This window comes from Trypanosoma brucei, chromosome 10, assembly GCF_000210295.1.
Source record: "Trypanosoma brucei gambiense DAL972 chromosome 10, complete sequence".
NCBI lineage: Eukaryota > Euglenozoa > Kinetoplastea > Trypanosomatida > Trypanosomatidae > Trypanosoma > Trypanosoma brucei.
In genome coordinates this window covers 3,151,762-3,166,690 of record NC_026743.1, presented here as the reverse complement: position 1 = coordinate 3,166,690, position 14,929 = coordinate 3,151,762, and the positions used below count along the sequence as shown (strand labels likewise).

At 46.3% G+C, this 14,929-nt stretch overlaps 7 protein-coding genes across 7 annotated transcripts; 6 read left to right on the top strand and 1 right to left on the bottom strand.

The window, feature by feature from the left end:
• Positions 1 to 2,639: 2,639 nt before the first annotated feature.
• On the top strand, positions 2,640 to 4,208 carry TbgDal_X16230 (hypothetical protein, conserved; the record flags this gene model as incomplete). The annotated part of the gene is made up of 1 exon (XM_011780485.1): positions 2,640 to 4,208. The coding sequence occupies one exon, from the start codon at positions 2,640 to 2,642 to the stop codon at positions 4,206 to 4,208; it is 1,569 nt and encodes a 522-aa protein (XP_011778787.1).
• Positions 4,209 to 5,051: 843 nt separating this feature from the next.
• TbgDal_X16220 (citrate synthase, putative) lies at positions 5,052 to 6,506 on the top strand (the record flags this gene model as incomplete). Its single annotated transcript, XM_011780484.1, has 1 exon — positions 5,052 to 6,506. The coding sequence occupies one exon, from the start codon at positions 5,052 to 5,054 to the stop codon at positions 6,504 to 6,506; it is 1,455 nt and encodes a 484-aa protein (XP_011778786.1).
• A 19-nt stretch (positions 6,507 to 6,525) lies between these two features.
• Positions 6,526 to 6,966, bottom strand: TbgDal_X16210 (hypothetical protein, unlikely; the record flags this gene model as incomplete). Its single annotated transcript, XM_011780483.1, has 1 exon — positions 6,526 to 6,966. The coding sequence occupies one exon, from the start codon at positions 6,964 to 6,966 to the stop codon at positions 6,526 to 6,528; it is 441 nt and encodes a 146-aa protein (XP_011778785.1).
• Positions 6,967 to 7,368: 402 nt separating this feature from the next.
• On the top strand, positions 7,369 to 7,863 carry TbgDal_X16200 (T. brucei spp.-specific protein; the record flags this gene model as incomplete). Its single annotated transcript, XM_011780482.1, has 1 exon — positions 7,369 to 7,863. One exon carries the CDS (start codon positions 7,369 to 7,371, stop codon positions 7,861 to 7,863), a length of 495 nt encoding a protein of 164 aa, XP_011778784.1.
• A 1,981-nt stretch (positions 7,864 to 9,844) lies between these two features.
• On the top strand, positions 9,845 to 10,195 carry TbgDal_X16190 (hypothetical protein, unlikely; the record flags this gene model as incomplete). The annotated part of the gene is made up of 1 exon (XM_011780481.1): positions 9,845 to 10,195. One exon carries the CDS (start codon positions 9,845 to 9,847, stop codon positions 10,193 to 10,195), a length of 351 nt encoding a protein of 116 aa, XP_011778783.1.
• A 24-nt stretch (positions 10,196 to 10,219) lies between these two features.
• On the top strand, positions 10,220 to 11,212 carry TbgDal_X16180 (phosphatidic acid phosphatase protein, putative; the record flags this gene model as incomplete). The annotated part of the gene is made up of 1 exon (XM_011780480.1): positions 10,220 to 11,212. The coding sequence occupies one exon, from the start codon at positions 10,220 to 10,222 to the stop codon at positions 11,210 to 11,212; it is 993 nt and encodes a 330-aa protein (XP_011778782.1).
• A 1,173-nt stretch (positions 11,213 to 12,385) lies between these two features.
• TbgDal_X16170 (hypothetical protein, conserved) lies at positions 12,386 to 14,338 on the top strand (the record flags this gene model as incomplete). Its single annotated transcript, XM_011780479.1, has 1 exon — positions 12,386 to 14,338. One exon carries the CDS (start codon positions 12,386 to 12,388, stop codon positions 14,336 to 14,338), a length of 1,953 nt encoding a protein of 650 aa, XP_011778781.1.
• Positions 14,339 to 14,929: the final 591 nt, after the last annotated feature.

The window sequence follows — 14,929 nt, the reverse complement described above, 5'->3', positions numbered from 1 at the left end:
CGAAATTTTAGCAACATATGGGGACGAGGGGGAGTGTTGCTACATTTATTTTTATTATTTCATCATAACTTAACTTGGTGGTGGTAAATACCTTCTTCAGTTTTCCGTTGCTGTTCCTCTCTCTCTCTCCTTTTCGTTTTTTTTCATTTTTACTGGGAGAGAGTGGCGGGGACAACATGGAAAAGAGTTAAAAGTTACCAACAGGTGCTTTGCCGGCAAGCGGATATATCTCTAGAGAGGAAGATGGTGGCGTAATGTTTACGTGTTAGGGTTGTATGCGCCTGCGCAGCCGTCACTGTTGCAAAAGCTGTGACGAGTGACGTTGGGACCGAGGCACAAGTTTTAAAAACAAAAAGAAAAAAAGGAGGGAAGGAGGGAGTTAAAAGAAAGTTTTACTTTTTGAGTGCAGAAGATCGTGGACTGTCACTGTGGGAATGATTGTGAAAGGAACGTCCCAAGTCGGAAACGCCTATCATATTCCACACGTTTTTTTTCGGTGTGTGTATGTGGTGTTTGTCTTTTGTCTTTTATTTTCTTGTCATTCTAACTTAGGTGCGTTTACAAGCGTCTGCATATATATGTTTGTGTGAATATTTTTCCGTCTCGGGAATGTAACTCTCACGGATCGTTAAATAAGTGCGGAACGCAACCCGCTGAAACAGAGAAGGAAGGAGGGGGTGGTGGTGATGGTGATGGTAAAATGGGTAAAAGAAAGTGAAACTAACCGTAGGGACGAAAAACCCGTCTTTGGAGGTGCCGAGGGGGAGCGTGTAGACCTCCGCTTAGTTAGGGGGGGGGAATTTTTGTAGCGAATGAGTGAAGTAACCGCTGGGATAAAAAAGGAATGGAATTAAAAAAAAAAGGCCTGCGAAGAGTGAAGGGATTATAAGAGAAACGCTCCACTGCAAAAAAGTCGGAAGAAGTTATTGCTTGAGTGAAGGTGAAGACGGAAGGGTACAAGGATTCATTTTTGAGTATCTCAGACTTACAGTGAGGAGGACGGCTTGCCGTCTCCCCTCTTTTTTAAAGGGGAGAAAAGAGGGGCCATTCCTTTAACTTGTTTTCTTTCGTGGTGGTGGTGGTGGGAATATACTGGAGATGGGTGGCTTTGGTGTTGTTGTTAAGAAATTCCTTTCAATCAACTGTGGCATCCTACAACCCCCCCTCCAAAAAAAAAAGAAAAAATGAGGGACCCCTGCACCACTCTGATAAAAAAAAGGGGTAACTCTCTCTCCCTTTTGATCACCACGGTTTTACCATAATTCTTTTTTTTTGTGTGTGTGTGGTGATGCGAGGGTTGTGCTATTAACTTTTTCTTCGGTTTTGGCCCCTGCGCGGGGAATTGTCTCTTGCATCCCCTTCATTTTTACTCTTCCGGCTGAGATGGTGTCGTTGTGTACCTGGGTGCTCTGCTTCCTTGCGAATCGTTCGGTGTTTTTCTGTTCCCCCTGTACGCGAGTTCATTGGGGGTATTTATTTTGATTTGTAATTTTGCAACTGCATGTGTTCCACAGTGGAAGGCGTACAGATGCATGATTGGGATGGGCGTAGGTGTGGGGGATGCCCTACGGATGAAGGTAACGAGGATGTGAAGATGGCGAATAATGAGGGAGGACTAAAGGCTTTTTGAGGTGAACCAACCCCTATATTATTTGGCAACGAATACCGCAACTTGTTTGATGTTGAACCCCGCGTACATATCTTCATCATGCAACTACCTCACCGCTGCGCCATCCGTTTCGAGATGTGGCAATACTTACGCTAGCAACACCCCCATCTGACCTTTCCCCTTTAGATTCGCGCACCTGTGTCGACTTATTATTGTTTCTGTTCGGTTGTTGGTTCGTTTATCCTTATCTTCGTTTTGGTGGGTTGTCGTTCTGTGGACCGTTGACTGTGGAGATGTATGAGTAAATAAGCGATTGATGTATAGATGTTTTTACCCCTTTTGGATGTGTGACGCATTTTTTTCGTTTAGTGCGATTTCACGAGCATCAATATGTACTCCTCTCCACCTTCTTTATTCGTTTTTTTGTGTCTGTCTCTGGAGAGGATTCGGCTGGTGTGGGGATGGTACGGAACGTGCTTGCCACTTTTTGTCCTTTGGTTGTTTTACCCGACAAGTTACATGTGACATCGTGTGAGTGCGAGAGGGTTTGGGGAACGCGAAAGGAGGAAAGATTTAGGGAGTTGTTTTGTTCTCTATTGGATCATGTGTTGTGTGTGTAACGTTTCTTTCTTTTTTTTTTCCTTGTGTGTCTTTGTGCGTGTGTATTTCTATGAACATGTGCCGTTGGACAAAGGGAGTTCACACAGCGGAGCAAACCCTTTGCTGTCGTGCGCAGTTGCCGGGTGGCCGGCACCCGTTTTCCTTTTCCTCCTCTTTTATATGTGCATGTGTCTGGCAATGTTTTTCCTTCTGTGTGTTATTTATTCGATCTTGCAAGCCATTGGGTGAGTATGTTGTGTTCTTTTCCTGCCCTCGGCATGTACGTTCATAGCTTCACTGTTTCTCCTTGGAAGCTTTCCCCTGAAGAGTGGAAGAATTCGCTCGAATCCAAAGGTAGCCCTTAGCGAAAGGGCCTTGGGACACGGTTCAGCACACTTCATTTAGTGAAGCGGCTGCGTGACACGCCGTTATGGGTGTAGAAATCCCACTACCCACAAACTCTGCACCGCCGCAAGGGCAAGATGGTTCCAGCAAGGCGACGCCTAATTCGCTTGCTAATTCATCGAAGACATTAGTTGGCTCGCTTCGACCTCTCCGCTCCAAAGGAACCCTGATGCCCGGAAAGGCAAATAATGGGGAAAAGGTCTGCGAATCCCCACCACTGCCGTGCCAGTTCATTCCGTTGTTACCAGGACATATAAAACCAAAAATGTGTGGGCCACCCAGGCCGGAAGATGGTGGACAGCAGCCGAAATTTCTCGGCAGAATGCAAAAACGTAACATAGTTCATCTTGATCATAGGTTAAATGCAATTTGTCCAAGAGCTCCTCCGGATAGCTGCGGAGTGGACGACAAGGGTTCTGAAAAGCTTATTTGTCGGCGGAGACCCGCTGACAAAGACCAGTTTCATAAAGCCATTGATCTTTTGAATAGTATGATTGAGGCAGATGCTCGCAAGTTCGATATGAGGGAGTGGGTGATACGTCACGCGGAAGGGAGGGCTGGGGCACAACTGAGCAAAGAACAGTTACAACCTGTTTGGATTCTCGTTGGCAGTGATTTCGTTCTGGCAGTTGACTTGAATGGCTCGGCGCAACACCGCAACTACAGTGATGTTGCCGCATTGCAACTTGAACAGTTTCCTCCGGAAGGTGCTATCGTTTTTCCCCTGGAGGGAGTATTGAAGACAGGCGAACTGCGGCTTCCGCAGACCTCTACAGGGGTTAAAGCAATGAACGTTTTGCTGCGTGGTGAGTCACGTTGGGGCGCTCCCGTTGGCGTTTTGTTCATGAGTCCCTCAGATCAATCTTCTATCATACAAGACATTTGTCAGTCGTACCTTCCCTCCTTTCTGCGTTCAGTGTACCCAATGGGAGTGCAGCTACGCGGAGAATGGATATCAACGGTGTCTTCCAGTGAGGTAGGTGAGTTTCGTGTCGCGGAGCTGCCACAAAAGTTCCGTGATGGACTTCATTTATCTATGGCAGCCCAAGGAACGTCTGGCACCAGCAGCCTCACGGGCGAGGGATACCGGATCTCGGACGTGGAGGTTGTGCAGAGTTTGGGGAAGCTCGATTCTACTGAACTTCACGGCGAAAGGAAGACAAATGTAGAAATGGGAAGTAGTCCGTCCTTCAACTTGAAAAATCAGCAACAGGAGATGTTGTCGACCACATCGCAAGCTTCGAAACCTCCGCCCACAAATCCGCCATGGGAGGGAGGCGGGCGGGGACCCCTCTTCAGTGGTCGGTTGCACACTTTGCAGTCAGTACCACCGAAAGGTTCACCAACTACGTTTTGTCATGGGGTTCTTCTGCTCACAGCACGGGGCCCGTTAGAACTTCTCCCTGAGGGTACCACATCGCACGTAAGAATCAAAGATGTAAAATTAAGCTTTTTGCGTTCAGGCGTAGGCCGGTGCATGCGTTTGACACAAGAATCAGTGCGATTCATGTACGTGCCGTCGGGCCCAGTGCTGAGTGATAACCATGTTGTTGACACGCGATACGCCGTTCTGCGCTTGCAAACCCACAAATGAAGGTTACAAGTGCTCAGTATGTGTGTGTACGGTAGAGTCTGTTGGAGCGACATGTAGTTCTCGGCAATGTATGGGGTGGTTTCTGCTCTGTGGCTCAGGTCTTTGTTCGGAGGAAATGTTTGCATGTTTGGCAGAGGTGGCCCGTGATCAACTTACACGAGGAATGTGACGTCTGTTTTATTTTTATTTTGCCGTGTTTTTGTGAACAATATGTACATGTCTCTCAAGGGTGCCGGTCACTCCTATGAAGGGACTTGCACAGACATACCTGCTTTGTGCGACTTGCGCCGTAGAAGAGGCAGAAACCACTGGATTGAGCTACCGAGGTGCGTGCGACAACCTGTGGCGAAGCTGTGTGCACATCCCGTTAGCGCAGCACCAACATCTGCTTAGCGCAACTGCTCATGATTTGTGTTAGCGTGCGATGTTGTCGTACTACCCTCCACTCATCAATCTTTTCTTTTTCTATTACCCCCCCCCCCATCGTCGCCGTGCGGTTGCGGCGGCAGGAAACTTGAAAATCGTGTGTGGGCACAATACGCCGTTTCCAAATACACGACTTCCCCGTTGCGTCTCATTTTTTAATATTTAACATGGTCTCTCCAACCCCACCCCTCTGAGGGGACTCCATTGTCCACAGAGCTGTTGCACCCTTTTCGTTCTGTTTATTTTAATCTGTGGCTCGCCGCGTTCTGAGCATAATTCGCAGTTAAAGGCATACAAAGGGATATAAAAAGCAACAGCAAAAAAGAAAAAGGAAAATACCGCCAGTTGTTCCTCTGTAATTTGTCAGATTTGCATTTGAAAGGTAACACCATCACTAAACGGGAGGATTTATTTCCAATGTGCATGCGTGCTCGTTACTCATCTGGAATCGCGAGGGGAGCTATGTTACGAGGGTTTTCATCTTCGCCCTCATTGTTTTGTGCTGCCGCCGGCGGCTCGCCTATCTTTGATGAACTGAAACTGTCTATACTGAAAAAACACCAGAGTGATGCGCCTCGCATTAAGCAACTGATAGCCAAACATGGCGGGGATAAGCTTTCAGAGTCCACGGTGTCCAGCATGTACGGTGGCATGCGCGGAGTTACCGGTTTCGTTTATGAACCATCATATCTCGATAAGGAAGTTGGTATTCGCTTCCGGGGGCTCACCATTTCGGAGTGCTGCGAAAAACTTCCCAAATCGTGGCGTAGCGGAAGCTCCCCGCTCCCGGAGGGAATGCTGTGGTTGCTTGTGACCGGCACAATACCAAATGAGCGGCAGGTGAAAGAAATGCACGAAGAATTGCACCGCCGTGCAGACGAGCGTGCAATCAGTGCTGCCGTGAAGACAATCGCCTCATTGCCGGATAACTCTCATCCCATGACTCAGTTTGGCGCTGGTTTAATGGCCCTCCAAACGTACTCGAAGTTTGCCACAGCGTATTCCCAGGGGAAGGCGAACAAAACAAACTATTGGGAGTATGCGCTGGATGACAGCCTTGACTTGATCGCTCGCTCTTCACATGTGGCGGCCATTGTGTACAATCGTCTCGCAACTGGTAAGGCGCAACTGACCAACCCCAGTGACCCTAATCTCGATTGGGCAGCAAACTTTACAAACATGCTGGGATTTAAAGATGAGTCATTCTGGGACTGCATGCGCCTTTACCTTTGCCTCCATGCGGACCATGAAGGTGGCAACGTGTCTGCTCACGCCACAGTTTTGGTTGCATCAGCACTCAGTGACCCATATCTATCCCTTGTTGCAGGTCTCGCCGGCCTCGCTGGCCCACTTCACGGTTTGGCAAACCAAGAGGTGTTAACATATTTATTTGAGATGCGCGACAAATGCAAAGCTGCAGGTGTGGACCTTCATGATCGCAAGCGGCTTGCCGCGGAGCTGGAAAAACTCACTTGGGATGTGCTCAACGCCAAAAGGGTGGTGCCAGGTTATGGGCATGCTGTTCTTGGTATGACAGACCCCCGTTACACCTGCTTCCGCGAGTACTGTAAAAATAACTTCCCTAATGATGAGCTTTTTATACTCGTTGACGCCATCTACGAGATCATGCCCGGAATCCTCAAGAAACATGGTAAGGTGAGGAATCCGTTCCCCAACGTTGATGCCCAATCCGGCGTACTTCTTCAGCACTATGGGATGAAAGAACAGTTATTTTACACAGTTCTATTCGGTCTTTCGCGACAGCTGGGGGTCCTCACAGGAATCGTATGGGATAGACTGCAGGGGCGACCTATCGAGAGACCCAAAACGATGACAAGTGAGTCGCTTCTCACAAAGTACAACATAGCGTAGGGTAGCGCGTCCCAGCGGTTCAAAAACTGGGGGGGGCGGGGATGGAAGATGAGGCAGACGAGGGAAGGGAAGCAAGAAAACAAATTGTAGAAACAGTTGCAAACCAATTGAAAGTTTCGCTGGCGGCGGGTTTCGACGTGAAGGCAAAGTATTGCACGTCAACGCTCATAAAACAGCAGCGGAAGCTCTGGACAAAGTTGGTGTGAGTGCGACTGAAGGGGCTGCTACCAGACTGAATGAGATGGAAAGCAGCTTGTGGGATATCTCCACTGAAGGAAAGTGGGCACGCTGGTATTACCACAGTGATGTGCATCTGGGAGTGCTTGCGGTCAACACATTTAAAATACTCTATGTGGTTGCAGTACCTTACGTCTTCAAAAACGTATATATATATATATATATATATATATATGTACGTGCACGTACGTAAATACGTGTGTGGTGATGTGTTTGTCACCATTTTGATCTACCGATCTTTACTTTTTCTTTTAGCTCTTTTAATTATTTCCTTACTGTTATTATTACTATTATTACTATCATCGTCTTCCTTATTATCGTCATACGACTGTAAACGTTGATGAACAGCAACGCATGGCGAAACATGCATGTGGCTGTGCGTGCGCCGGAGCAAACAAAAGAAAAAAACGTGGGGCTAAAGGGGGTAAAAACAAAACGAATATATATATATATATATATTTTTTGATAAGTGCAAAACGTGGCGAAAACGTGCGATCTTGCTGTAGAAAAGCGGAAGGAAAGACGGTGTGGATAAGCAAGGCAAGTGTAAAACACACTCAGTTGTAGTCGAGGGGACGTAAAATTGAAACGTGTGGGGTAATGGAAGAGAGGCCACCAGCTGAGGATGAGCGTCGTCACTTCTGAACGGCTGACCCTCCACAAGTGTGTGCATTTAAAATCTCCTCGAATTTCCTTTTCAATACCAAAACGCGTTCGTAAAGCCCAAGGGAAGGATTTATACTTCGGTTACTTCCAACTGTTTGTGTGTCGCTCTTGTTTCCGCCGTTTTATTGCAAGTGTTGCTTCTCGGCTGTGGGCGGGGTCATGTGGTTGGGCACCGAACACTTTTTTTTTACAGCTGCAGTGCTTACATCTTGGGTACAACTACTTCCCCTTTCCGGGGTTTTTGCGTAATCATTCATTCCGCGGGGGTATTTGCTCATATATATATATATATATATATATGTGTGTGTGTGTGTGTGTGTGTGTGTGTGTGTGTGCACAACTTCTTTCTTTTAGTCCTTTGGTTAATCCACCGTGCTATGTGGTACCTTATTTTTTGTGTTTTACTTACACACCTGTTTCTTCAATTCTCTGTTCCGTGTCCGGAAGGGAATGAGTGCATCCCCCCTTGCGTAATTTTTTTCTTGATTTATTTATATGATAACTTACTGCCTGCAGCGTGAGCAAATGTCTACCTTCCCTGTGCTCGTAATGGCGGCTGCGGCTATACGAGAGATGCCTTACTTCGTTTTACAATTATTATTATTATTATTATTTTTTAAATTCCCCACCCCCAGGTGTGTGTGGGTTTGCAGTTTCTACTTGCTACCGTAGGTGACGGTGTTGTGTGGACCTTAACTGGCAACTCCTCTTCACAATGTCACAAAGAGCAAACTCGGGGCGGTATGAATCAGCTCAGCCATAAAAAAGACCAAAGCAGCAATGCCACCGATTATAAAAGAGGGACGTTATATCTCCTTTTTTATCTCATGCGACACGTTTCTTCAATTTACTTTTTTTTATTACCTTTCATCCTGTCCTTTTCCCCTCCACATTTTCCGCTTTTGTTTTGCCAGTGTGTGGCACAGAGCGGTCCTGCTTTGGCAGTGAAAAAAAAACAGAAGATGTACGGAGTTGCTTTCTTTTTTTGTTTCTACCGTGCTCTGTCCCTTTTACTTTTCTTTTTTTTTTTCCATATTTGATTATGCTAATTATCCTGTATGTGCCACCTCAACCGTTCCCGCTGGGATCGTTAGAGGGTGTCCGCAAGTGCGACTGGGTATTTAAAGTATTATTCTTCCATTCTTCTCTTTTCGTACATTCCCACTTACCACTTTGTGTGCGTGCGTGGGAAGCGTACTTGAAGATGGGGATTATATGAATATGTTCATACGTAAATGAGCGTTTTCTGCCTGCAATGAAGTAGACTGATGCTGCAGGATAATCAAAACTTTGTTTTTATTTCCTCGTTATTTCTTTTCATATGTACAAACCTAAGGCAGTACCAAAATACGCTCATCACTCATCACCCAAGAAAAATAGACAGAAAACCTTCTCACCAGGGCGATGGTGTTAGATGGAGAATCGGTTAACGCCAAGTGGGCCGTCATAGAAACCAATGTGATAAATATTCCGTACTGGCCGAGGACATGCATTCTTCCTGCAGCAGCTGCTGTTGCGGGTTACCGTCTCTGTCTAACGCCTCACATGTGCAGAAATCGTTGTGGGGCGATTTCAGGAGGCGGAGATATTCCAATAGCGTTTACTCTGCGTGATGTGACTGCAGTTGTAGTGCGCACTGACGACCCATCATGAGCGAGAAACCAACTTTGCGTTTACCAATCTATCTGATTCCTCCCTTCTTCCCCTCGTTACTCTTTTTTCCCTTCTCTTTTGACTCTTGGATCATTGGACTATGCGAAATGTGACATGTTATGGGCACGACACCGCTGCGACGATGAGAAACTGTCTAACGACAGGCGGACCGACACACCCAATGAGGACTCTTGAATGTGTACAAATGTTGAGCAGCGGTGTTGATTGTACCGGCATTTACCGTCCCTAACTCCTTCCTGCTATGTGTGTTTACGCTGCATCTTTATTCACTGTTGCTGTATCGATGCCCATACAACCGCCCCACACCGTGCTTTGCATGCATTGTGGGGTGATACATGTGGCGGAGATGTTCTGCTGCATGGCTGTGTATGAGGACAGAAGTTGTAGTGCGCGACTGAGTGACAACTTAGTGCTGATTGATACCAACGCTTTCAGCGAGAGTGCTGTACTTGACTGACACGTACCTGCAGTAATTTCCCCCATTGCTGTTTCTTCAGTGTTACCTTCTATTTCTGAGGAGGCCCGTAGCCACGGCATGCCTTTTTGGTGGTGCGTTGTGGGTGGTGGCTTTCCAAGAGGCGAGGCGAGTATGTCGGTGCCTTGTGTACACACCGTCTATCCTCCTTTCTTCTAGTTTCTTCCCTGTGATATTCCTTATTGTGCCACCAGGTGTTTGTTGTGCTTGCTCGTACTGGTGTTGGAGTTTCACCGCCAGGCTTATTTGCACGCGTTACCGGTGGTGTAGAAGTGAGGCTTATGTTATGCTTCTTGAAAAATATCACTACACTTACTGGAGTGCACTTGTCAGTATCGTTAAAGCTGAGCCCCGTGTTGTCGGCTTGTGGATGTTATTGTGGGTGGCAGTTGTGTGGTATGGTCTTTTTTTGTGCTGTGTGCCTCTTGTTACCGTGCCAATGTGGCGCAGCGCACTGAGTTTCATAATAATGCATTTGCAGACCGTATGGTTGTGTGATGTTTGCTGGTTGGTGGTTGTGAAAGACCTCCTATTTTCTGGCCTGGTATTTTCTTTCCGAGTTTGTTGTCTTCCTTTAGTGCTCTCTACATTTTGCTTTTCCCCCGTGTCTGATACAAGTTGTAGTTCACTGGAGTAATTAATCATTTCAAGAAGTGCGAAAATGACCACCGAAAGCGGGACGTGCTGTTCGAAGTTTGTGCACTACTGTAAGGTATTTCACGTTTTGGACTATTTTCTGCTAATTGGGATAGCATTCGTCGTTTGCCTGTGGATGGAATCCCTTCAACCGTATTGCCGAGGTTTTTCGTGGACCGATGCAACTATAAGCTACAAGCTAAAGAGCTCAACATTTTCTGTGTTAACTCTCCTTATAATGGAGGTTGCGCCCATTGGATTTTACTTCATAATGGAGTTTTTACGTGCCCTTTTCGCCTCGAAAGGGGAGTGGTATTTGGATATACATGTGTCTAACCGTCTCCCTGATGAATCGCGGGCTCCAGTAGAGATGCTGGAGGTATCATCCGACGGGTTTAATAATACTGCCGCGGAACGTACTGGTAACTGCCCTGACGGGTCATTTACGACAGAAAACAAAGGCAGCTCAAAGCGGCTAATGACGTTCCTTGAAACCGCTAATTATTGGGTTGTGGCGCACGGTTTCTCAGTTGTATTGGCCCTTTGTATCGTTGAAGTTCTGAAGGTTTACGCTGGTGTGCTCCGTCCCGACTTCCTCGCTAGGTTGGAACGCGAAGGTTACAATTCGACATCCAGAGTTAAAGATTGGTGCAAGGTTGCTGCAGAAGGCAGACGGTCTTTCCCTTCAGGTCACAGCGGTTGCGCCTTCTCCGTTTTCACGCCTATGGCTATGTACTTCCTTTCAGTTCTGCGTGCCTTCAGTGGTGCATCTGTGTGGCGCACGCTCGTTGGTCTCCTGCCGATTTATTTTGCATGCGCCGTTGCTGCGTCACGGTTACGCGACAATCGTCACCACAGCGGTGATGTAGTGGCTGGTAGCGTTATTGGCATGCTAAGCGGGCTTCTTGCCGTTGCCATCTTTTTCCGACTTGGCAAAGGGAAGGCATTCCTGGTGCCCCGCCGTCTGGATTTCGTGCGGCGTCATGGTGGGCAGGTGTTGTCTGATATAACTAAATGAGTACATGATGCTTTATTCTTCCCCTTCTTCTCATATTTGGTTATTTGTTATTTATGATTTAATATGTTTGACTTTCTTTTTACTCCCCATTCTATTTGCTAATATCGAAACCCCTTAACATCTGAAGAGCGCTGTGACACTAGTGTCTAACTTTTATTCCGTAATTTAGTGTGTTAATAACGAGAGAGTGATTGGTTCTGTGGAGAGAGTGGATATAATAATAAATAGTTTCCGACGTAGTATAACATTTTACAACTTGTTTCTTTAGGAGGGCGTATGAACCCAAGGGTAACACAGACTACCATGCGTGGGTTATGATTGAGACATCGAGGCGACATGTTTGCTGCAACCGTGGCTGGCTGCTGCTGCATTCCCATTTGACTCATTGTGTGGTTCTGCTCACTGCCCTGCATTGTTATTCTTTTTTTATTATTTTCGTCCATTGATATGATACCCATTGTTTTCCATTAGAAAAAAGTTAATGTGCGTTTTAATGTTTCTTTTCGGTTAGGTCGCCTTCCCCACTCGCTGTTTGTGTATTGCTTTCATCGGTGTTTTTACTTCTTCACACTGCCTCTTTTCAGTAGGATTATCACGTGTGTGTGTGTGTGCATACGCCACGGAATATGTTTGTACAATTAGTAGTACTGAAGTAGCATAGCCGAAGCAGACGGAGCTTGTGAAAGTGCCAAGCGCGGTGACAGATAGCGTGGAGAATCTGTGGGATGTGTGAGTGTGAATGGCATATCGGTACCGTTATTAGTTGCAAGGTATGGTGTATATGCTACGCGTGAACACAACTGATTTGGTTTTGCCAGTTACTCTACGGACTTCTGCCATTGGTGATTGGTGTGAACGGCTAAATAATCAACACCCAAATACTTGGTGTTATCTCGGTGTCATAATAACTGGTACGTTTTTACCCATACCAGTTTGATAGGGTTGGATCAAAGTAGCCTGGTTCCAGTCAAAAGATGATTGATACCTTTTCATTGGGTATATTCTTTGTTCTTGCAGGATATGAATATCGCTGCGTTCATGAGTTCATGATTATGTGCGCTGTTAATAATATGGTACTTTGTGTCGACGTATATATTTTTATCTTTTGCATGTGTGATGCATGTGTTCTGTTCTTGTCACAAGTAGGGTGGGGAAGGGGCCTCTGCACTGTAAATGACATTTATTTCCTTCCATAGTTTGGGGGAGGCTCTGCGGAGTGCATTTCCGTGTCTACCTCGACTGATGCTGCGATGGGGGTATATTGTATTGCGGAAGAGGAGAGATTTTCTTAAGAGAACAGGAGAGACACGATGTCCCACCGTGGCGCCGAATTCCCTTTTGCCTCTGTCTGCTACGCCTTGCTACTACTGTCCGGAAGGGATGCAAGAAACGCTTCTGAATTATATAAATGGCGGGAATTTCAGGTACCCCACGATTTCAGCAAACCCTGTTCCATCAATGCGTGACTGGTGTGTGGGGAGCAGTTCCGCGCAGTCATTGCTGTTGTCTACTACGAAGGTTGGCGTGGAACCCCCGGAGGTTCTCGGTGCATCACCGACACCAATCATTATTCAACTCTTTCGTTGCGAACAGCGGCTGAATATTGCTGATTGTATGAGGACTCGTTTGCTTCAGAAAGAGCTCCGACGCACCGAAGGAGGGTTGCAGTTTCTTCACCAACTGTCTAAAGGATCAAATCCAATGGATCAGAATATGGTAGCAGCATTGGAAAGCAAACCATCACTTGCTGCTGAGTCTGTCTCGACAGTTTCTGCTGTGGAGACACCTTATTCAGGTCATATTGTGTGGGAGAAAGATGGATGGTTTTTTGATGATATTTTTTCCTCCTCAGAGATAGAGCTGCCAGCTTCTAGTTCTGATTCAACTGGTTATTGGCGTGCATGGATTGTTCCGTTTCGTGGACCGTTTTCAAAATATTTCCTTCCACGAATGCAAGACATTCACCAATTTCATGTTGAGGAGGATATCACATTGATGAATGTGGATTTCAGTGATCGGGCAAATCAGAGACGTTATTCCGCTAATTACTCTTCGTTTCATGCAGGCCGGGTCCTGAACTACTGGGCTGCTACAGGAGAGCCTGTACAGCTTGAGAATCGTATGGACAATGAAGATATGGAGGAAAATGATGATTCCCAAATCCACTTAGCTTCAACGCCATGCTGTTGGTTCACAATGACCGAAATATCCGAACGCAAACTATGCTTGCGACATGGTGGCACGGTACACAATCTTCCTTTTCACTTTGACTGTTGCGGTTTCTTCTTGCATCTCTGCCCTCCGTGGTTTGTCCTTTCTGAAACTGAGGTGTTGCAAAGATACCCTATTTCCAATGAGTCTCTTGTGGGGGCATGCTTTATACCCGAATATGGAAATACGGAAAATGTGGTGTCTGCTTCCCGGCAGGAAGGACCTCTTTGTGGAGGAGTCATCTTTGTTCTCCAAGAGTTGGGGGAATGGCGTGTATTTCCACATCAGCACGTGGCGGTAAACTTTGGTCGCGTTTCATTACCTTCAACAGACTCTCTTCACCGAAATAAAAAACCTTTACTTTTTGTTGAAATCAACGCAGCCGTGGAAATGATGTACTCCTGGTCCAGTGAGCATTGCAAGCAAACTTCAGTCGAATGTGACTTCTTAAAGCAAGTTATTGATTTATTTTTATCTATTTCATCAAAGTGCTCCGCGGCTTCCTTCATCAACAGTTTTATTGAGTGCTGTGGTCACCCTCTCCCCTATTGTGAGGCACTGTCGCCACTTGCAGACGCAAAAGATTCCCCTGCAACGTTATGCATCCCCGGAAATGAGGACCAACACATGCCACATGTTGTAGAAACTAACCGTACACCTTATTCACTCAACAGTGGTGAAATGGCAACGGGACCTTCTCACCTACAGCCTGGCGTTTGTGAGGGATTAATTGAAGTTGGACGGAGCCGTTCCAAGCGCACCTCACAAATACCGAACCAAAAATGTGAATTACCGTTTATACACGAAAACAACTTGGGGCCCTGTGACGACGCGTGGGATATTGGTATTGTTCTGCTTTCATTTGAATATTGCATTCCGGCGGTGAAGGCAATGGATACGGAGCTAGTTGCGTAAAGATACTGAGGGGATGTGGTGTCGGCTCTCTGATTTTCTAGTTGACATGAAAACCTAAAATGCAATAACTTGATATCCTCATTCTTTTCCATCGTCACATTGTGAGTCGACAAACGGAATCATTGCAGAATACTCGAGCGGTGCTCATCACAATATTTTCATTTGAGAGAGTACATTACCTGTGGTATGTGACCAAGAACTCATTGCTTACGAAACTAGACAAGTGTATGATGCGATTGTATCCCAGATTTCCAGGTGACGCTGAGATGCATGTAATCGCATTCTGATGCAGTGTATGTTAGCACAGTGAGGTATGTTTCCGTAGCAACACCGTGTAGTGAAGTCGCTTGTCCTAGCAACTTGTGTTATGAGTAATGTGTGATTATGTTTACGTAACAGTTATGCGAATAGGGGATGCATCAGTGAAAAGATGTCATGACAACTGCATTGTCTTGTCTTTTTCGTGCCAACATGGTCCTTATTTTACACTGATATCCAGCGCAACGTCTCTGTCTAACGCCTCACATGTGCAGAAATCGTTGTGGGGCGATTTCAGGAGGCGGAGATATTCCAATACCGTTTACTCTGCGT